This window comes from Dromiciops gliroides, chromosome 2 (assembly GCF_019393635.1).
Source record: "Dromiciops gliroides isolate mDroGli1 chromosome 2, mDroGli1.pri, whole genome shotgun sequence".
Taxonomy (NCBI): domain Eukaryota; kingdom Metazoa; phylum Chordata; class Mammalia; order Microbiotheria; family Microbiotheriidae; genus Dromiciops; species Dromiciops gliroides.
This window is the reverse complement of record NC_057862.1, coordinates 146705283-146728320: the sequence shown is the minus strand read 5'-3', so window position 1 is coordinate 146728320 and position 23038 is coordinate 146705283. Positions and strand designations below refer to the sequence as shown.

The window sequence follows — 23038 nt, the reverse complement described above, 5'->3', positions numbered from 1 at the left end:
AGTCACTTAATGATCATTGCCCCCCCCCCTCCCCGCCCCCAAAAAAGACTATGAGAAACACTAGCATCTACAGGAAGTAGCTCCCTATGCTGTAGACTGAATCTTGCTCGCGTGAGAGACACTTCTCTTTCCTCCACTGCTGGGCAGAGGAGCAGGCAATGATGAGCTACCACTGTCTGGCTCCTGCTCCTTGTCAGTAGAATATCACTGGCTACTGTGATTGCCCTATTTGTGACAATCAACTCTAGCTCCCCTTTGAATGTTTGGTTTAATTCCTTCTTCTGTTTTGATTCTCCCTGATATAGTAAAAGAAAAAAAAAACAAACTAGTGAACTATGTTTTCATTTGATTATATGATCTTGAGGAGTGCTAGAAATGGGACGGGGAAGTAAAGTTGGTCTTGAATAAATGCAATAGATTCAGCCAATGCTCTGTTGAAGAAATGGCACCTGGGGCCAAAGAATCTGGATTAAAGGATGATCTGGGAAGGAGAACTGGTCCCCAGGGCCAGAGCCCATAGAGTTTTACGCCACACAAGGTAGAAGCAGGAGAAATACAACTAACAAGAAACATAACTGAAGCAGTGACTTATAGAATAATCTAATCAGACACCCTTGACAGAACATGAGTGACTGATAGCTATAGAGATGCAGTGACCAGCAGCAAATGATCCAGTAGAATATAAACTCCTCTCTTTGGCTCTGGGCTCCACTCTTGGCTCTCAGGATTTCTTTCTCCACCATTCCCCACCAGCCTTCTCACCCTGGAGGATCCCTCCATCCCTGTGTCTCCTGCTGGTCAGTTCCTTCTGGAACCTCCATTTAAGGAAGGACCCAGGCCAGCCATGGTCATTCCTTGGTTCCTCTCCAGGCCCAGTTCCTGACTCTCTGGACTTCTTTCTCCACCATGCCCCTCCCACCCAACAAGGTACTTCCCGCTCCATCCTTTTTAGGTTCTTTCTTCCTCCATTACGATGTAAACTCCTTATGTGAAGGGGCTGTCTTTCTTTTTGCTCCTATTTGTATCTTAGCACTTAGCTTAGTCCTACCACGAAGTAAGTGCTTAATTAATGCTTGGAGTTTACTGATTTGACTAAATTCCTTAAAGAAAGGGACTTTATTTTTGTTTGTTTTTATTCTTTGGGCCTCAAAAGCAGTTATGGAGAAGTGGGTAGGAAGCAGGGTTCCAGGTCAGGAAGTTCTGAGTTCAAAGAGTCATCCTGGGGGCAGCTAGGTGGCCCAGTGGATAAAGCACCAGCTCTGGATTCAGGAGGACCTGAGTTCAGATCTGACCTCAGATAATTGACACTTACTAGCGGTGTAGCCCTGGGTAAGTCACTTAACTCTCACTGCCCCACTCCCCCCCACCCCCAAAAAAGAGTCATCCTGAGCAAGTCACTTTAACCATTATGTGCTTCAGGCAACTTCCTATGATTTGTCTATCAAGTCACAGAAGGGTTGTTGACCTGCATTGGAGGGGGAATGTGAATAGCTTACAGTTACTCCTCCGGTGGATTCAGAGATCTTTTTAAAATCCCTATATCCCAATGTCTTGAACCCAGAAGGCTCTTAAGTAAAACATAAACATCTGAATCAAATTGAAATGGATGAGTCCATTGGTGTCAAGGTCTGGGAATGAAGCCTGTAGTTTTCCAATTTAGAATCTTCATAAAACAAATTTAGAAGGGCTGTGGAGAGGCAGGCAAGGACCAGATCCCAGATTTTGTTGTTCAGTCATTCAAGTGATGTCCAGGTCTTCACAACTGTGGACCATAGCACAGCAGGCTCTTCTATCCCCCACTATCTTCCAGAGTCTGTCCAAGTTCATGTTCATTGTTCCCAGGATGTCATTTTCCCATTTCATCCTCGGCTTCTCCCTTTTCCTATTGCCTTCAACTTTTCCCAGTATCAGGGTCTTCCAATGGGTCTTATAGTCTCATGTGACTATTTTAAGTGTCAGCTTCAGTATTTGACCTTTCAGTGAACAGTCTGAATTAATTTCTTTAAGTGTTCATTGATTTGACCTCCTTACTGTCCAAGGGATACTTAAAAGTCTTGTCCAGCACAATTCAAATGCATTGATTCTGCATTGCTGTTGATTGATTCCGCATTTCCTTATAGTCCAGCTCTCACAGCCACACATTGCTACTGCAAAAACCATGGCTGTTATCAACAAGGTGATGTCTCTGCTTTTTTAGCTTGCTGTCCAGATTTGCCATAGCTTTCTTTCCAAAGAGCAAGCATCTTTTAATTTCATGGCTGCAGTGATCCTTGAGCCGGAGAACATAAAATCTGACTGCTTCCATTGCTTCTCCCTCTATTTGCCACGAAGTGATGGGACCAGTTGCCAAGATCTTTTCAAGGCTCATAGAAGAAATGGAGGGTCAGGAGAAGCAAAATGCTACTAATCAACATTTAGTTAGGGTAAATTCCATTTACCTAGAATTTCTTCATGTTGTTAAGTGCCTGGAACACTGCCATGTATCTGAGTGAGTGGGCATAGTAAATGTCAGCTGGGCAAGATGATGCATTGGGGTAATCAAGCTACATATGGCCATTCCAGCTGTAGTCTTTAAAATACCATTGGGGCAACACATTATGTTACTTATCCCCTAGTAACAACCGTATTAAGCTGAAAATATGTTTTAGAATAAAATTCACTTCTTGTGTTTTATTTAAATAAAATTTGTAGTCATCTTGCGGGTTTTTTTGGTTAGCTTTTTGGGGTTGGGGTGGGGTGGTGCACACGTGACTGCTTTTAGGCTTTTGTATTCCATCTACCCTTGGACCATGAGGCCAAACTAGTTGCTCTCATTTTTTAAAAATTTAATTTAATTTTTAAAAATTATTTATTGGAGCAGCTAGGTGGTGCAGTGGATAAAGCACCGGCCCTGAATTCAGGAGTACCTGAGCTCAAATACGGCCTCAGACACTTGACACTAGCTGTGTGACCCTGGGCAAGTCACTTAACCCCCATTGCCCCACCAAATAAATAAATAAATAGTTTTTAAAAAATATTTATTTGTTTGTTTGTTTATTTTTTGGTGAGGCAATGGGGGTTAAGTGATTTGCCCAAGGTCACACAGCTACTAAGTGTCAAGTGTCTAAGGCCGAATTTGAACTCAGGTCCATCTAGCTTCCCCTGCTCTCATTTTTAATAAATAAATTCATCTTAAAAATGTATTATTAAATACTAACACAACTGGATAAACTGGCTTATAAGTATTTAAATTTAGATGAATCAATTTCAACACATAAAATATCACCCTGGCCATCTTCTTGTCATCTACCTTGGCAACCTCGTGGTTTGAATGGTAGGCCAATTCACATCTACCTGAGCCTGGAGCATCTCAGATCAAAGTGGACTTTCTCACCCTGGAATATCATCCCACCTGTGCCACCCTTTCCACAGGACTGGACAGTTCCTCCCAGAACTTCCATTTTAAGGAAGCCATCTATGTTCACTCCTCCATGCTCCTCAGGGCTCTGTGCCTGACTCTCTAGAGCATGGCTTCTTAACCTCTTTCCACTTTTCCCCACACCCCCCCCCAATTATTACACAACCCCGGATATGTAGGCATATAAAACAGGTATACATAACCTTTTATTGTTGCCAAATTTTTCATGACCCCCACAGTTTAAGAAGCCGGGCTCTAGACTCCTTTTTCCACTAAGTCCCTGAGCAGGGGGCCTCTTTACAACCTCCCCTCTTCCCCTCCCTACTTCAGCCCCCAGCTAAGTAGTGCAGTGGCTAAAGGACCCAGCCTGGAGTTAAGAAAAGCTTGAGTTCAAATCCGACCTTAGAAACTAGCTGGGTGATCCTGGGCAAGTCACTTAACTTTTGCCTCAGTATCCTTATATATAAAATGGAAAAAATAAAAGCACCTACCTTCCAGGGTTGTGGTGAGGATAAAATGAGATAATAATTTTAAAGCGTTTAGTGTCTGGAATATAGTAAGCGCTATATAAATGTTGACTATTCTTATTATTTTCAGCTTCCTTTTATGTGTTATCTTCTCTCAGAATGTAAGCTTTTTGAGGTCAAGGACTGTCTTTTTGCTTGTATTTGTATATTCAGTGCTCAGCAGGATCATAGCTATTAATAACTAACATTAAGCACTTTACAATGATTATCTCTTTTGTTCCTCACAACAATTCTGGGAGGTAGGTAATATTATTATCTCCCTTTTACAGATGAGGAAACTGAGGTAAACAGTGGTTAATTGACCTGACCCGGGTCACACGGCTAATAAGTAGCTGAGGTCATATTTGAACTCAGGTTTTCCTGACTCCAGGCCCAAAACATTATCCACTATACCACCGTACTTGTTTTTTTTTTATTTAAAAGAAAAAAGTTTTGGGGGCAGCTAGGTGGCACAGTGGATAAAGCACTGGCCCTGGATTCAGGAGTACCTGAGTTCAAATCCAGCCTCAGACACTTGACACTTACTAGCTATGTGACCCTGGGCAAGTCACTTAACCCCCATTGCCCCACCAAAAAAAAATTTTTTTTAAGTTTCATCAGTACTTCTTACTTCCACTCAGTTTTTATTCTCCATAGACCTCTACTATGCTGATTGATTTAATTTGGATCAATTTCCCAGGAGGTTGTAAGCTCCATGAGGGCAGGTTCTATTTTTGTTGTTGTTTTTGTTTTGCTTTTTGGATTCACCGGCACAGTTATAGATTTAGAGTTAGAGGGGATATTAAAAGGAATCTGGTCCAACCCCCTCATTTTACAGATAAGGAAACTGAGGCTCAGAGAGTTCAGTGTTTGCCTAAGGTTGCACAGGTGGTAAGTGGCAGAGCCAGGATTTGAACTCTAAAATACAGTACTTTTCCTACAGCACTACAGAGCAGGGTTAAATTAATGCTTATTAAATTGAATCAATTATTTAATGACGTTGATCTTTCTCCTCAGCCACACCCTACTGATAATATTTCTTGTTTGGAGGCAGTTTAGGTCTAGCACCTGCTTACAACTGATACACACTAGGGGGCAGCTAAGTGGGGCAGTGGTAAAGCACCGGCCCTGGACTCAGGAGTACCTGAGTTCAAATCCGGCCTCAGACACTTGTTGACACTTACTAGCTGTGTGACCCTGGGCAAGTCACTTAACCCCCATTGCCCCACCAAAAAAAAAACAAAAAAACAACAACTGATACACACTCCTCTGGGGGGCAGCTAGGTGGTGTGGTGGACAGAGTGACAGGCCTAGAGGCAGGAAGAATCATCTTCCTGAGTTCACACCTGGCCTCAGACACTTACTAGCTTTGTGACCCTGGGAAAGTCACTTTATCCTGTTTGCCTCAGTTCCCACATGATTTGGAGAAGGAAATGGCAAACCACTCCAGTATCTTTGTCAAGAAAACTCCAAATGGGTAATGAAGATTTGGACACGAATGAAAATGATTCAACAAGGACATATTCCTTTGGGGAAAGGACATTAAGGCAGTTTGGTAACTGTCTTTCATTTCATAAGATGGACAGCTCTCTTAGAGGAACAAGGTTTGGGCCATGCTTAGTCTTCTCTCACTAAATTCTCCCATTTCTAGAAGACATCTAAAAATTTTTTTTAAAGCTTAGACTATATCCTTGATCTTTTATTCTTCTAGCTTCCTGGTTAAATCTTTTTCTTTTTTTTTCTTTCTTTTTTTGTTTTTTTTTTTTTTGTTGTTTTTGTTTTTGTGGAGCAATGGAGGTTAAGTGACTTGCCCATGGTCACACAGCTAGTAAGTGTCAAGTGTCTGAGGCTAGATTTGAACTCAGGTACTCCTGAATCTAGGGCTGGTGCTTTATCCACTGTGCCATGTAGCTGACCCCTTCCTGGTTAGATCTTACTGAAGGAGGATGGCATCGAGTGTTATACCAGAAGTCTATAAGAAGTTGGTTCCAATTCTTTCCCTGACTCGTACTAGCTGTGTTACTGTGATCAAATCACTTAACCTCTCTGAGCCTAAGACATCTCTCCAAGACAGGGATTCTTAACCCTTTCTGTGTCATGGGACCATTTGGCAGTCAAATGAAACCAGACCCTTTTTCAGGACCATGTTCTTCAGTGCATAAAATAAAATACACAGGACCACAAAGACAGCCAATTATATTGAAATACAGTTATTAAAATACACGTTTAGGGGGCAGCTAGGTGGTGCAGTGGATTGAGCACTGGCCCTGGAGTCAGGAGTACCTGAGTTCAAATGTGGCCTCAGACACTTAACACTTACTAGCTATGTGACCCTGGGCAAGTCACTTAACCCCAATTGCCTCACTAAAAAAAAAAAATACACATTTAAAGAAAAACAAAAGCTGCCTGGATTAAGCACTCTTGCTCTAGGACCCTCCTATGTCATAGGTAGGTTGTGGTCTGTAGAAAGAAAAAGTCTCCACACTGACAAGACCATATAGAGCCTTAATGAGATCAAATGGCTAAATCTCACGTTTAGATTTAGTCAGTGGCCATGGTCACAGGTCTATACCCTCAGCACAGGCCCATGTTCTTGTTCTCTGGATGGCTCCCCTTAGGATGTGCTTTAATCACCTGTATGAACCATTAGAAGAGGCACTAGAATCTATGCTTATAGCAGGGAGACCCCCACCACCTTCTGTTGCCAAAAAGAAAAAAAATTATTATCTGGATGACAGATAGGACTAAACAATGCCAGCCTTGCCATTTGTGAAGCCTGTAAAATGTACGAGAGAGGAGTCAAGTTATTGACACTGATAAGGAAATAATCTGAGCGAAAGTGCATTAATAATAACTAGGGGGAAATGAAAGAAGCATCAGTGACCTCTGTCTTGCCTCAGTCACTTAGCAGCTGTGAGATCCTGGGCAAGCCATGTAACTCTCTGAACCTCAGTTTCCTCATTAATAAAATGAGGACATTGGTTGGGCTCAGTGGACTTCAAGGTCCCTTCTAGCTCTGAAGCTATGATTCTGTTATCCTTAGCACGATATAGTCTGGCCTGGAGAAACTATATCCAAATACAGCCAGGCTACTCAGTGTGTGCCTATGCCTTCCTTCCGTCTGCCCACATCAGGTAGGCTTGTCAGAACTCCATATGTCCCCTGTATGAGGGACAGCCCTGAAGTAGGTGGAGAGAAAGATCATTTCTGCCTGCGAGGGATGAAGATGCTGGATTTTCTGCCAAGCAAGCTCCCCTCCCCCCTCCAACCCCCCTCACATGCACACTAATCCTTAGTGGGCTTGAAAAATGTGTTTCAGTTAAAAACCACCACCACAACAACAAAACCCCACAAAAAACCTAAGAAGAAAAAAAAGCCTAGTAGGAAAAAAAAGGAAAACTAACAAGAAAAAAAAAAGCCTAGCAGGAAAAAAAAAAGTAAAACTAGACCTTTGAAGAAAAAGGAAGCCTTGATAAGTATTTTAATAAATCCTGTCAAGTGAGGATTATGACAGCACAGTTTGAGGTCTGGCATGTGTTTGGAATTTTGAACAGGGCACATGTTTGATGTCTGTTCTTGGGCTGGAGAAAAGACATTAGCACTGTGCATTATTAAAGCACTGTGAATTGCAGTCATGCCGCATATTTTCATTGTTTAACAAGGCTTAGTAGAAAGTGAGACAGCCTCTAAGTCAGGAAGACCTGGGTTCAAATCCTGACTGCTTAACCCTAGGCAGGTCAACTTACATGTTGTCTGCCTGATCCTGGGTAAGACATTTAGGTTCCCAGTGCCCCGCTCTAAGCAACTCTTAATTGTAGAACAGTTCCTCATCTATATTGATTCAGGAAGTTTCCCTATGGAGAGATTCTTATACTAATAAAAAGGGGGTTAATGGATTTGATCAAAGATCAGAAAAGGAATAGGGCCAATCATTGAACTAGGTCTAACTCCACATGGTCAGTCTCTTATTCCAATGGTTCCCTTGTAATATCGAGAGATTGAGAAAGGTCCCTGACACATTAGGTGGATCCTCGTGGAGCATTTATAGGACACAAACAAGAATCTTAGAGGATGAGGTGTGTGCAGCTAGGTGAATAGAGCACTGGGCCTAGAGTCAGGCCTAAATTCAAATCCAGTCTCAGACACTTTTTAGCTGAGTGACTGAGCTAAACTTCTGTTTGCCTCAGTACCCTCACCTGTAGAATGGGGGTAATGATGGTACCTGCTTCTCAGGGTTGTCATAAGTATCAAATGAGATAATAATTTTAAAGTGCCTGGCTCATAATAAGTGATATAGAAACACTGAATGTCACATAATTTTAGAACCAAATGAAACTTGACAGATTCTTTTGTGCTGAGGTATAAAACACATCGAGGCATGCAGCTCACAACACTCCTGAGTGCTGACCAAACCAGATTAAAATGTAACTGGGAAATGCTTACAAAAATAAATAAAAATACAATACAATATAGATAATGTCAATATGTGACTTTCTAAGTCAATCTGTGGCGTGCAGGAATCCTTATGAACTGTTTAGTAGCCCCTGTTTCTATTCACGTTTGACACCATTGCTGTCACATCCCCTTCATTTTACAGATATGTAAGTTGAGGACCAGACAGATGAAATAGAACACTGATTTTTTAAAATTCCTAGGTCAGTGTTCTTATTATGATCACCTCCCCACCAAAGATACCACAAGAATCTCCCATTGCATCACAGTAAGTCCTTAATAAATGTTTGTTGAATTGAATTGGATCCTGGATAAATATAACTGTCCATAAGCAACAAATGACATTCTTTGTTTTTGTATTCATCTCTATTAACTCATATATTTCTTTTTTTTCCTTTAAGTTATGTTGTTTTTCCCCATAGAAAGCATAAAATAATTTATTCCAAAAAAGAGATAGAAATTTAATTTAGAATTATTTAGAAAACAGAATCAGTCTATTATGCATTCCCTTTGGCACAGGGATGCTAAGCCTATGCCCCCAAGAGATCAAAGAAAGAGGAGAGGCCCTGTATGTATAAAAATATTTAGGGGCAGCTAGGTGGTGCAGTGGATAAAGCATCAGCCCTGGATTCAGGAGTACCTGAGTTCAAATCCTACTTCAGACACTTGACACTTACTAGCTGTGTGACCCTGGGCAAGTCACTTAACCCCAATTGCCCCGCAAAAAAAAAGAAAAACAAAACAAAATATTTATAGAAGCTTTTTGTGGAGGCAAAAAAAGGAAACTAGGGGGATGGAACATCATTTGGAGAAAGGCTGAACAAATTATGATATACGAATAAAATGGAATTCTGTTATGCTGTAAGAAATATGAAATAGATAGCTTCAGAGAGACTTAGGAAGACTTGTATGAATGAATGGATGTAGAGTTCAGTGAGCCGAACCAGAACAATTTGTACTATAACATCAATATTGTAAAAACAAACATTTCTAAGAACCTAAGGAGTGAGTAGCCCAATGATTAACCATGATTCCAGAGGACAGATGACAGAGCACACTGACCACTTCATGACTAAAAGGTGATAGACTAACCTATAAAATGAAAAACACATTTTGGAATGTGTCAATATGGTAATTTTCTTGACCCTCCTCTCCCTTCCCCTTCCCCCTTCTCCTTCCTTTATCCCTTCCTCTTTTCCTCCCTCTTCTTCCCTTCCCCAATGAGAAAGAGGAGATGAAGAAGAAAAAAAAAGATGCTTGATAATTGAAAAGAAATTTTTTAAAGAAAGAAAGAAAGCTTGGTACAACTTCAAAACCATTAGGGAAAGGGTTTTTCCTCTCAACTAAACTCCTGATGATTAATAAAACTGTAGCCATGCATCCTACTGTAGGAGTCATAAATATACCACTTGTTTTTAATGCAGTGAATGGGAGAAAACCATTTGCAAGTGCTTTGATTCCCAAGAGGGAAGAGAATAATATTCACTTCACTAGTCACATTCTTCTTTTATCAAAAGAACCCATACTCCTTTCATGTATCTGGTATATACTTTAGATACAACAGGCATACCTTTTGACAAAAGATAATTTTCTTAAGTGTATAAAAGAAAAAAAATCCAAACTTTAGAATAAAGCAAAAATTCAATAATAGTATAAATGTTTAAGGCAGCTGGCCTCTAAACAGATGAGTTAAGGCAGTCTTTTGATTAAGAAGTGTTTTAACATATAGAAGACTTATCTTCTTTACCTAGATGACAGAGAATTACACAGATTATCATTTTCCTCAAGGCCAATGATACTTGAAATAGCAGATGGTTTCATTTTTAATTTGTGGTCCAAAGACACAGTTGAGCTGTACAAGAATAGCAGTCAGCCAAAAGAAATGGTAATGAACCTCACAGGTTGCCAGCATGGTGATGATTCTACAATTGGGACCAAGATGACCCACCCTCTTACCACCACCCCCCACACTCCCTAGAATATGTTAGTTACAACATTGAGCAACAGGAGGCCCAGGAAGGGTGCACCATGGTCATTACAGCGGGTCTTTCCTGGCATTACTCACCAACCTTACTCCTGTTCCTTTTCATTGTTCAGACTTTTTTTTTATTCTAATGTTAAGTACATATATCTTTTCCCTGACAATTTTGTCCCTTTTATTTGCTGAGTTGAATAATAAAGTCATTTCTCCTCTCTGACTCATCTATTTTAATGTGAAGCTCCCCACATCCTTCCTACTTACCTGATTCTGGAGCACATCTCTGATAACACTTCCTTCTGGTGAGAAATCTGTTTCCATTTCCTACACACCCTCCATACAAGAACTTGAGGCATTTCCTCTCCAGGGGATCAAAGTACCACATTGTATAGGATGCCTTGCAGGATCCTGGATCTTTTTCCATGAGGCAAGCCCTTTCTGTGCAGAGGAAAAAATGGTTATGTCAGATGTTAGTCTGTGTGAAAATGAGAAAATTTAGAATCATAGATTTAGAACTGGCAGACACCATGGCAGTTTTCTAGTCTAGCCACCTCATTTTACAGATGGAAAAAAATCAAAGCCTAGAATAAAGTACCTTAATCAAGGTCACATGGGGAATGAAAGAGCCGGGATTTGAACCCAAGCCCTCTGACCCTTAAGGCTGTGTTGTTTCTGCAGCATGACAGGTGATTCTGTCTCAATCTGTTTCTGTCTGTCTCTGTCTTTCTCTGTGTGTCTCTTTTCTGCAAGATTAGTAGACACATTTGTACTATTTAGATAATTATAATAAGAGTTAACATTTATTTAGTACTTTAAGGTTTGCAAAGTGCTTTACATAAATGCTCAGGTTGGTGTACTATGAGGCAGAGGAGGAGATAGGTAGGGATGGAGTGGGGGATGGTCCAGGACTATCTGAGCAAAAATGCTAAACGGGCTTTGGTTGATTTTGGAAGCAGGTCAATCCTTTTGAAATCACTTAATACTCTCTTATGGCACCCCTATCCTTGCTCAGGGGGCTTATGCCACCACAAATTGTATAACACTTCCCCCATCTCCGTATACATTTTCTAACTCCCTCCATTGAAATGCTCCCACTCAAACCTGTGTTCCTCAGCTGTCACCTATACTCTTTCTAATCTTCCATCTCACTTTTAATGTACTTATCTTGCCACCTCTGTTCTCACCTGTTAGGTGTTTGGCTACTTTGATAGACTAAATTGGCAATAAGGCATTAGGGATCTTAACAATGTCACACTTCCCTTCCCCAGTTAATTAGACTACATTTTGAAAGGGAGCTTTTATGCTTTAACCCAAAAGAGGAACTCTAATGGGAAGAATTTGAGTCATTGAGTAAATCTGGATGGTGGATAATTTGGGGCAGAGGTCATAACCAATAGCTAGCTACCTACTTTAATTAAGGCTGTAGCTACTTCTTCCTCAGACCATGGCAAGGCTTTGTTTAAGAATGTATCTGGGGGCAGCTAGGTGGCGCAGTGGATGGAGCACCGGCCTTGGAGTCAGGAGTACCTGAGTTCAAATCCGGCCTCAGACACATAACACTTACTAGCTGTGTGACCCTGGGCAAGTCACTTAACCCCAATTGCATCACTTAAAAAAAAAAAAAAGAATGTATCTGGACATGAATCAGACATGAATCAGACATGAATCTACCTTCCCGATTCCCCTCCAAATCACCTGTGATGTTAAAATTCTTTCAGCAGCAGAACCGAAACCTGAAATCCAAGGACCCCCTTCGAAAGATCAAGCCCTGAGGACTGAGTCTCTCTTCCCTCTCTCTTGAATTCAGAGAGATGGAGATAGCAACAAACAATATAACTTTAGGAATGACATTTGAAAATTTCCTTAGGAAAAGAATATTGGCTTGAGGGTCCCCCAAGCTGCTTGATATCTTCTGAGTGGGAAACTCTGTCTAGATGAGAGGGCTGGCATGTGGAGAGCTCTTCCCCACTGTCAATGCTAATGCTCAAACATTTAATACATATCTCTATCTCTTAGGAATATCTTCTTACACCTCGCTTCCCCTCCTCACCCCCTCCCCCCACAACCCCCACCTCCAGATTGACCCAGTAACAATGGCCTCCTTGACATTCCTTGAATAAGAAACTCCATTTCAGTCTCTAGGCATTTTCACCGACTGTCCTCCATTCTCCCAGAAGAGAAAATGTTCCTCCTCAACTCTGCCTCCTGGTTTCCCTCTTCCTTCCAGTCTCAGTTAAAATTCCAAGAAGCCTTTCCCAATCTCTTTTAATTCTAGTGCCTTCCGTCTGCGTATTTGTTTCCTATTTATCATTCATATACCTTGTTTGTTCGTAGTTATCTACATGGTGTCCACCCCAACTGGATTGTGAGTTCCTTGAAGACAGGGACTATCTGTTGCCTTTCTTTGTATTCCCAGGACATAGCACAGTGCCTGTCACATTGGCACTTAATGAATGTTTACTGACTGATTGATTAGGAAGAGTCTAGATAAGCTGAGAAGTCTGGGCTGCTGGTGTTATATTAAAAGTGGCTTCCTGGGGCGGCTAGGTGGCACCGTGGATAGAGCACCGGCCCTGGAGTCAGGAGTACCTGAGTTCAAATCCGGCCTCAGACACTTAACACTTACTAGCTGTGTGACCCTGGGCAAGTCATTTAACCCCAATTGCCTCACTTAAAAAAAAAAAAAGTGGCTTCCTAAAAAAAAAAAAAAGTGGCTTCCTGTTAGTGGACCTATGTATGAGTTGATTCACCCATTCTAGAAAATTTTGAGATATACTAGAAAAGTCACTAAATTTTATATACACTTTGACTCAGTGAAATCAGTGCCGGGCATAGATCTCAAGAACATCAAAATGGGGGCGGGGAGGAATATGCACTAAAATATTTATAGTAGCCCTTTGAATAGTAGCAAAGAACTGGAAGGAAAGTAGATGCCCATTGATTGGGGAAATGGCTAAACAAGCTATGATAGGTAAATGTAATAGAATATTATTGCACTGAAAGAAATCACAAATATGAAAAATTCTATGACGACATTATGGAAGGCTATTATGATGAAGTGATACAGTATGAAGTAAGCAAAACCAAGACAACAATGTATACAATGACCACAATAACATAAAAGAAAACAAATTCAATAACCAATTTTTACTTTAGAGGACTGCCAACAAAACATACCCCTCTCCTCTTGTCATGGAGGGGACGGACAGGAAGGCATGGAATGAGGCATATGTTAGCCATGGAAAATGGCTTTATTTTTTTGTTTCTGTTTTTGCTTAATTGTACTTTTTTGTGAGGCAATAGGGGTTAAGTGACTTGCCCAGGGTCACACAGCTAGTAAGTGTTAAGCGTCTGAGACTGGATTTGAACCCAGATCCTCCTGACTCTGGGGCTGGTGCTCTATCCACTGCGCCACCTAGCTGCCCCTTTAATTGTACTTTTTTTGCTACAAGGGAGGATTCAGGGAGGTAGGTGATCATTGTGAAATGACAGTAATTTTTTAAAAAAAGTATCTGTTATGTGAACTAGCATAAGCACAGAGAGCCTCTGAAAGCATCTCTCCATATGGTGAAGGCTGGAGAACACACTTCCAGGAGAGTAGTGATGATGTATAATGGAAGTAGCCTGGAGAGGCTTGAGTTTATGTGGCAGAGATTCTGTAACTAGTCCCAGACCACTAACCTTGTGATTAGGAGAACTGTTTTTCAACTGGCTATCAAGGCATTCAAAAAAGCACTGGCAATTGGAACTTTGACCCTGTTAAGACAAGGCTCAGTTTTTCTCCTTCAGCCTTTTTTTCTCTTTGATTTTAAGTAAAAGAGATTAATCTGGATCATGTGAGTTTCAAAAGGTCAAAAGAATGAGCCTCTGGCATTCCAGTGTCCCAGAATCTCTGCAGTAAGGTTTTGTAGCCAGCCCAGTCTTGATTCCCCAAGGAGCAAGGAGTGACTTTTCAGGAGTGACTTTCTGGACTCAGCTGGGGGCAGCAGAGACAAGGCCTTGTCTGGAAGTGATGGGTGCTGTATTTAGATGAAGATTTGGTGGGATCAGTGTTATGTAGGAACTGTGCTAAGAGTGAGTCTATCCCCCCAACACATACCTCCTGCTCCCCACATGGAAAGTGGATCTCTGAGATGTAGGGGGAGGCAGAAATGTTTATACTTTTGTTCTTGTTTTATTTTTGAAATAAATGCCCTTATATATAAGCTAATTCATGTTAAGTTTACAAATGGAACTGCAACCCTAGTCATCACTGTCACTTATGGGAGAGGAGGAACACACAACCTGTAGAAACTTGAGCCAGTATAGTTAGGGAAGTGATACCCCCAAACCTCTCAAGGTACCCCTAGAACTCCAAAAAGAGATGTAGCAGCTTAGATCTAGGATAGTAGGTCAGAATATGCTCACTACATGTCAATAAGGTATTTATTTTCTTAAAAAAAAGAAATAAAGAAAAAGAGATTTCCCATTTCCATAGACAACTCTGAGCCAACAAGAAAAGCCAAAGTTTAGCTCCAAGATTATTAAAAAGATTATTTCAGGGCAGCTAGGTGGTGCAGTGGATAGAGCACTGGCCCTGGAGTCAGGAGGACCTGAGTTCAAATCAGGCCTCAGACACTTAACACTTACTGGCTGTGTGACCCTGGGCAAGTCACTTAACCCCAATTGCCTCACCAAAAAAAAAAAAAGGAAAGAAAGAAAAAGATTATTTCACTTCTTCAATAGATGATACAGAAGAGAGAGGAATGGATGTGTCTATGGGGATTAGACCACTAAGATTCCAATTTCAAGAACATTATAACCAAAGTGACCAGATAAGAGATGAAGATGAATCTTCACCTGTACCTGGGGATGAGAAATAAGTTGCACCCAGTTATTCATGGGAGGATCAGTAGCATTATTGTTGTAGGTAAGAAGACAATGACACCCAGAAAATATAGAGAAAAGAGGAGCATGGCCAGATACCTGGCTTGTTTGGTCCTGGAACCAGTAGTGAAATGGCTAAGCAAATAGAAATAGAAAAAATGGCCCAATTTTCTTTCTTTTTTTTTTTTTTGAGGGGCAATGAGGGTTAAGTGACTCACCCAGGGTCACACAGCTAGTAAGTGTCAAGTGTCTGAGGCTAGATTTGAACTCAGGTCCTCCTGAATCCAAGGCCAGTGCTCTATCCACTGTGCCACCTAGCTGTCCCAACAACCCAATTTCCCATCACTCCAAACTCTTTATATGACAAATTGGACTTTGAACTGTTCCTTGAATTCAATACACCCCCTTCTGTTATTATGCATTTGTAAAATTATTCCCTGTGCCTAGAATACATTGCTTTACATTTGCTTCTTAAATTCCTTATTTTTCTTCAAGGCTCAGTTTTAGGTGTCACCTCCTTGACAAAGCCTTCCTTGACCTTCCCACTTTTTACTATTCTCCCTTTTTGAATATTCTTTGAGTCCTGTGTCTTATTTCTCCTTTGCCTCTTTCCTACCTTACCTTTCAGGGTTGTTATAAGAATAAAATGATGTAATGTTATGTGTGGTGCTTTGCAAACCTTAAAGGCTATATAAATGCTATATATTATTGCACTCTCTCTCTCTCTCTCTCTCTCTCTCTCTCTCTCTCTCTCTATATATATATATATATATATATATATATATATAGCATTATTATGAATCATGGGGGTTGGGGGAGGGGGGGATGACTGGCTAATGAGGGTCCAGTCCTGAGAGCATGCTCAGATTTGCCATTCCTAGTGGATTACATAGAGCATTCATGGATATTCCCTGCTTGGTTTCAATCCTATACATGGAACTTTGGGGAGTCAGTTTCTGGCCATGAGTGATTGAGAACCTAGTACTGTGTGATAGCAAAGAGTTCTCTGATTGGCTGAAGAGCTGGAAGTACTGATGACTTAGAGGAGACTAGATTTAGAGTGTGTATACAAAAGATTTAAGCAATCTATTTTTCACTATCTTCCCTGAAGGCTTTCAATTAAAAAGGACTTCTATCAGCTACAAGGTCACCAGGGGAAGAGTTCAGGATGTCCTGAAGTCCATCAGAGGTCATCCTAGTGATTAGAGCTGAATGGTGGCCTAAGAGTCCATTAGAGCTGCGGTAGCCATGGGAATAGAAGTCTTCAAGCACAACTAGTAGAAAGATAGTACCAAGGACAGTAGAAGCTTCAGGGATCTGATCCTTTGTGTTGGAGAGAAATTCTGGCTATGGACTCTAAAAAGGTGCTGATCCACCAAATGCAGCAGAAAGTTATACCTCTAAGGAAGAACCTCATGAAGACTCCGCAAATGGGGAAAAGGAATTCTGGGGCCAGGAGTCTGAAGATACCATATAAAGTCTCAGGAACTACAGCGTTAGAAATTTTAACTGTCAAGGTTACCTCACTAGGAAGGAATATGATCTGTCAATCTGGGGACCTGATATGACAGTTCAAATGCGAGTTGGGTGAATAGCCCCAGAGCGGGGAGTAAATGATTATTCTTTGTCAATATGCCATAATCTCCCAGTGAAATCTATACCTCTTGAAGACAGGGAATAATCAGGTTTGTTTGGTTTTGTGTCTTTATATTTCCAGTGTCTAATGTAGTGTCTAGCACATAGTAGGTGCTCAACAAATTGTTGAAATAAACTTAGTGGAAAAGGTTGTGGAGCAAGTAAAATCTTAGATTTGCAGCTTGAGGAGACATTCAAAATCCAATTTTCTCATTTTACAGTTAAGGAAATAGAGGCCAAGAGGGGCTGAACAATTTACCAGGTGACACCTAAGTAGATGGTGGCAGAACCAGGATTTGAACCCAAGTCCTCTGACTCCAAATCCAGCTCTATTTGACTCTCTCCTATTGTCTCCTGTCTATCTCTGTTTCTCTCTCCCCATTCCCCAAGGGAAAGGGGGGAAAAGAGACAGAAATCAAGAAGAAAGATGAAAGGACTAGGTGGTACAGTGGATAAAACACTGGCCCTGGATTCAGGAGGACCTGAGTTCAAATCTGGACTCAGACACTTGACACTAGCTTTGTGACCCTGGACAAGTCACTTAACCCTCATTGCCCCGAAAAAAAAGAAAGAAAGAAAGATGAAAGAAAACAAAACACAGTGGTGAAGGACATTAATTTGAAGAGCATTTAAGAGGGGACATGTTTCAGGATTAATGCCAGATGTCTGGTCACGTTATACCAAACAAATACTTTCTTTGTACTTTGCAATATTTTATCAATCATTTAACATCTTATGCTGTTGCATCTCCAGCCCAGCCAGAATGAATTTTAGCTATTCAAAAAGTAAATGGTTTTTTTGGAGGGGTGTGTGTTCTGGATATACTTTTAAATTCTATTATTTTTATGAGTGGGTAAAAAAATTTAAAACAAATTATTAAACACTTACTATGCACTATGCACTGTGCTGAGCACTTGAGATACAAGTAGAAAAAGAAAACTGCCTTGTTCTCAAGTAGTTCAGACTCTGAAAGGGAGAGGAAACACATTTAGCCACATTGTGAGTGGCAAGGCTCAGGAATTCTAAAGATGCATAAGGCTGTCTGCCCACAGGAATGGTCTACCACCATTGGGAAGAGGGGGAGGAGTGCTAAGGGTCATAGTGGAAAGGAGATTCTGGGTTCCTTTTGTAGGAGGTAAGGTAAATGGGCATTAGTGGGGGGGGGAGGGGACATTGATCAGAAGGTTGAGGGTAGACTTGGGATATGGAAGGGTGAAGGTGACACCCTTTTTATTATGCTATTCAATGACCTCCTGAATCTTTTCATAAAACCAAAAGCTTTAGAAAGAAAGAAGAGGCTTGCTCAGCCAAGAAACATGGCTATTTCAAGTTGATTAAAGGCTCCCAAAGTTATTTATACATCCTGGGACACATCTCATCTCTGAATGCTTTTCATTTAGAAAATGAAAGGTGAAAGGGAAAAAAACCCCACAAGAGTGACTCAAAGTTTATGGAAGCATTTCTTTTAAAGAAATAAACAGTGTGCCTATTGTGGACTCGTTCTCCCTAGCAACCCACCTCCAGGAGGCACCCTGACATAACACACCATGCCATTTTCTTAAAGGCCTGTGGGAGGTCAGCTGTTCACACCCCAGAGAATTAGAGAATTGGTAGAGTCGGAAGCACCCTTAGAAATCTAATCCAACAGTCTTATTTTCCAGATAAGAAAACTGAGGCCCAGAGAAATTAGATGACTTTCCCAAGGTCACACCACTAGCTAGGAAAGCACTTGGACTCTATACTGTCCCAGATTCTATCCTGATGCTTTCTTATTTGCTCTACAGTTAGCACTCCCAGTTCTGGGAAAAACTTTGGAGAAGCATGGGCAGGATTTCCCCTTAACAGCCATTCCCTTTCTAACTTCCTTACTTCTAGCCAGGTACATGTTCTCACATGTTCTCACCTATATAGGCTCTGCTCCATGCATGCCCTGGAATTGGTTTCTGTCTTAGCAGAAAGCATATAAAAGGCTCCTGAGTGGGTTAGACTCTTGCCTCAGAATCAAAATTACCACAGTTCTTGGTGTCACAGTTCTCTCCCTCATTTTGCCCTATGCCTTTATTTTCTATGAATCTCTTATTTCATGATCACCTGCCTGACCTTTTGGCTACCGCCTTGTCTTTCACTTCATTATTCATGTCCACTACTTCTGTGTGAGTAACTGGTGCCTTCCCAGCTGCTTTTCCTTGAACTTCAATACTTAGAAGTACCCTGACTTGTTTGGGCTCTCAGTTTCTCACTTGTTCCTTTGCCCAGTTTTGTGAGTGAACCTTGACTACACCAATCTCACTGGCATGTCTCAGTTTCAGATGTTTACCCCTTATCTATTCTTTGTTCTCCCCTGCAACCCAGGGCTGACATCTATTTAAAAAATGTTTTTTTACTCTAAACTCAGATGCAGTACCAATCATTTAAGAAACCCATTTGGCCTATACACCAAAGCAGACCACTACCATTATTGGTGTATCTCTTTATATTTCACTTACAGGGACAGGTAAACATACCAAATCAAAAATGGGGGTGGTCGGGGCGGCTAGGTGGCGCAGTGGATAAAGCACCATCCCTGGATTCAGGAGTACCTGAGTTCAAATCCGGCCTCAGACACTTAACACTTACTAGCTGTGTGACCCTGGGCAAGTCACTTAACCCCAATTGCCTCACTTAAAAAACAACAACAACAACAAAAATGGGGGTGGTCACTGAAGGCCACAATGCTCATTATTGTCTCTAAACCCCTTTTGTACACTGATTACCTTCCTACCTGGAATGGTTATCTCTATTACTTATACCTATCTAAAATCTACTCATCTTTTATAGTACAGATCAAGTTTCATCACTGTGAAGCCTACACTGTGAAAAAAGCACTGGACTGGGAGTCAGAACCTCTACTTTAGTTTTTCCTCTGCCATTGACTAGCTTTGTGACCTTGGGCAAGTCATTTAAACCTTGTGGGTTTCAGTTTCCTCATTTCCTCCAATAAAGAGAATCTTGGCCAAGATTAGAAATCCACTGACTGTGTCTAGCCATTGCTTTTTGAAATGCACCCAAGAGAGGGCCAGTTTTCCTATTAATCCATAAAATAATAGGATCTTAGAGCCCAAAGAGAGCTTATAGAAAATGGCCTTTGGGGGTCAGCCTCCGGGATAGGAACTAGTCAACTTGATCCCAGGACCTTTGTGGGGTCTAGGGCCCCAGGTCATACACAGGTGAGCAACATGAAACCCTGGGATATGAAGGGACTTAATAAAAGTCACCAAGTTAGTGAGTAGCAGAGACAGGATTCAAATCCAGTTCTTTTGATCCTAGATCCTGTGCTCTTTCTCCTATATCATCCTAAGACCTCAGGCATCCCTGAAACTTTCTGAGAGAGTGAGCCATTTCAGTTTTAGTAGGGGGAATGTCAACTATGAAATCTTTGACTTCATAAGGGATGGCAAGAAGCAAGGTACTAACAATAGAAGCTCTGAGTGAAACAGGGAAGAAGTCAACACTGCTGGTTTCACTCTTCTACCAGATTGGAATCCTGACAAACCACAAAGAGGTGAATAAGGCAAAGGGAGGGAGGTTCCATGGGATGACTGCATCCAACTTGGCAATTCACCAGGCAAAGATTTAAGATATAATGGCACACCCTGATCCACTGGTTAATCTTTTCAGTATTTGGCCCAAGTGCCAAACAACTTTCTTTGGTAGGGTAGGGTACTTTGTCAGCTTCAAGATCTGTCTAATAATTGATGGACTTTGATGTTTTAAACCAAGTTCAACCATTGGCTAGATTGCACAGACCCTGAAATTGAGAAAGGAGAAATTTAGAATTGTTGAATTGCTCAGTTCAATGTCTACAGTTGTTGAGTGATCTCAGAGGGAGAGCCAGCTGTGTTCATTCATAATGGACAGGATGCTATATTTGGGGTCAGAAGATCTTAGGTCAGGGGGCAGCTAGGTGGTGCAGTGGATAAAGCACCAGCCCTGGATTCAGGAGGACCTGAGTTCAAATCCGGCTTCAGACACTTGACACTTACTAGCTGTGTGACCCTGGGCAAGTCACTTAACCCTCATTGCCCTAAGAAACCCACAAAACACAGAACCCACAAAAAACCAAAAACATAAAACAAAACAAAAACCAGAAGATCTCAGGTCAAATCATACCTGTGACATTAACTAGCTATATTATTCTGGACATGTCTTTTTAACCTCTTTGAGATTCAGTTTCCCCATCTGTAAAACAGGGATAATAATACATATGGCACCCAGGGTTGTTGTGAAACTCAAATAATATAAAGTAAATGAAAAACACATTGTAAGCTTTATAGTGCTAAAAAAAATAGCAACTATTATGATGATTATGGTGTGATCAGGATGTGATATAATGAATGAACTATGGAGAAGGAGGAGTAAAAGATGTCATTAAAGAATTATATGACAGGAAGAGAGGATAGACTGATTCCATGGCAAGAATGACAGGTGGTGGACAGTCAGAGGGCAGAAAGGCAGCAGCTTCTGCCAATAACACCAAGAAGACTATCAGTCCCTTGCTCAATCTGTGGCTGCCTGTAGGAAAGCTTATAAAAGGATAATTAGACTAAGCCCTTGGGCTAGTATTCCTTAAACTGGCCTTCTCACTGTTATGTGTTGAAAGGTGGGAGAGAGCAAGAGAGAACCAGGTGAGACCTCACTGTGGCAAAGAACTTCAATTCTGGAAATCTGATTTCCTGAGTGACTTTTCCCCTAAATGTCTATGTCTGGGATTGCCTGTATTGTGTGTAAATGTGGGGAAAGTTTCCAGTATTAGTCTATACTATAAACTTTTGGAAATCTCAGGCTCAAGCTACACCAAAGGGTTTGGTAAGTGATGCCTCTGATTCATTTCCCTAATCTCCTGGGTGCATCCCTATATCAGAGGACCCTGTTAATAGACTTGTAGGACCCTGAAACATTGCTCTTGCTAAGATCTTCTGGTTAACTCTGGACTAACACTGAAAATCCCAATACCCCGAGCAATTTTTGTTGAGCTTGTTTCAAATCTATATTGCTTTCTTATGCTATAGGTCATTCACCATTCATTCAATGAATATAGTATTTATTGAAAGCCTGTATTCCACCATGAAGGAATAAAAAAAGTCACACAGCCTTTGTGTTTTTGGAGTTCCATTGGAGAGAGAAGACATGCATATGTAAAAATTAAGTTACAAAAACAACAAAAAGTCGGGAAAGGAAAAACATCAATGAGTGATAGAGGCATTCAAAGGAAGCAAAGATACTGGCCCTGTTTACTCATAGGGTTGTTTGAAGCTCTAACAAGATAAAGTATGTGAAAGTGCTTTGTAAACTCTAAGTTATATAAATATATTATCAGGGTCAACATATTATTAATCTCTAGACAAGGCAAAGTCTAAATGTGATGGCTTCACTATCTTTGGGGCTGAAAACATCAATATAAAAGAAAATGCCAGCAGATCTAGTTCCGTGTCCACTGGACTATGTGTAGAAGAGATAAATCACTTAAAAAAGATGAAGCCAAGAAGTGGGGCTAATCATAACCAAGGGCACAGAAGAAATTTGTGTTGGAGTTAACAATTTTAAAAGCATCTGAATGCTTTTTATCTCTGAGGATTGATTTTAAAGAGGTCTCAAAGAAGTTCCTCCATTATCCTTGAACCCTTTTGCTATCTTGTCATTCCAAAAGAATGGGAAAGCTAGTGAATGGTGCTTTTACCAGAAAACAGGGTTGACTAAGAAGACATTACCTACTTCCATAATGTAGACCATGTTCTTCAACTCAATAAAATCTAGCAATTTTATTTATTATTAATAACATTTTTTTAAATTCATGAGCATTTTTCTTTTCCTCCTACCTCATCTCTTTTGCAGGGAAAAAAGCAAATCTGAGGAACAGTGAATGTCAATCTTGGTAGAGCATCAAAAGAATTGTCTCTGGAGTAAGAAGAGATCCTGGGTTCAAATCCTCCTTTTGACACATAATACCTGTGTGACCTTGGGCTTCGTTTTCCTCCTCTGTAAAGTAAGAGTCTGGACTGGATAGCCTCCAAGGTCCCTTCCAGTTCCAGGCTATTTTATACCACCTTCATTCCAGCTACCTTCAACTCCCTACCACCAGACCAACTCATGCTGTGCCCCTGCAACCATGGGATCTAGTAGTTAAGTTTTCATCTTATCTTGCTCAGAACCAGTCTCCCATGTTAT

The 23038-nt window shown here is 41.0% G+C and overlaps 1 protein-coding gene across 1 annotated transcript in view; it reads right to left on the bottom strand.

Moving 5' to 3' along the window:
* Nucleotides 1–23038, bottom strand: part of LOC122740304 (carboxypeptidase inhibitor SmCI-like) — a 79716-nt gene that overhangs the window by 14805 nt on the left and 41873 nt on the right. Inside the window, exon 3 of the mRNA XM_043982335.1 lies at nucleotides 10598–10771. Coding sequence (XP_043838270.1) covers nucleotides 10598–10771 — 174 coding nt within the window. The remainder of the gene's footprint in view (nucleotides 1–10597; nucleotides 10772–23038) is intronic.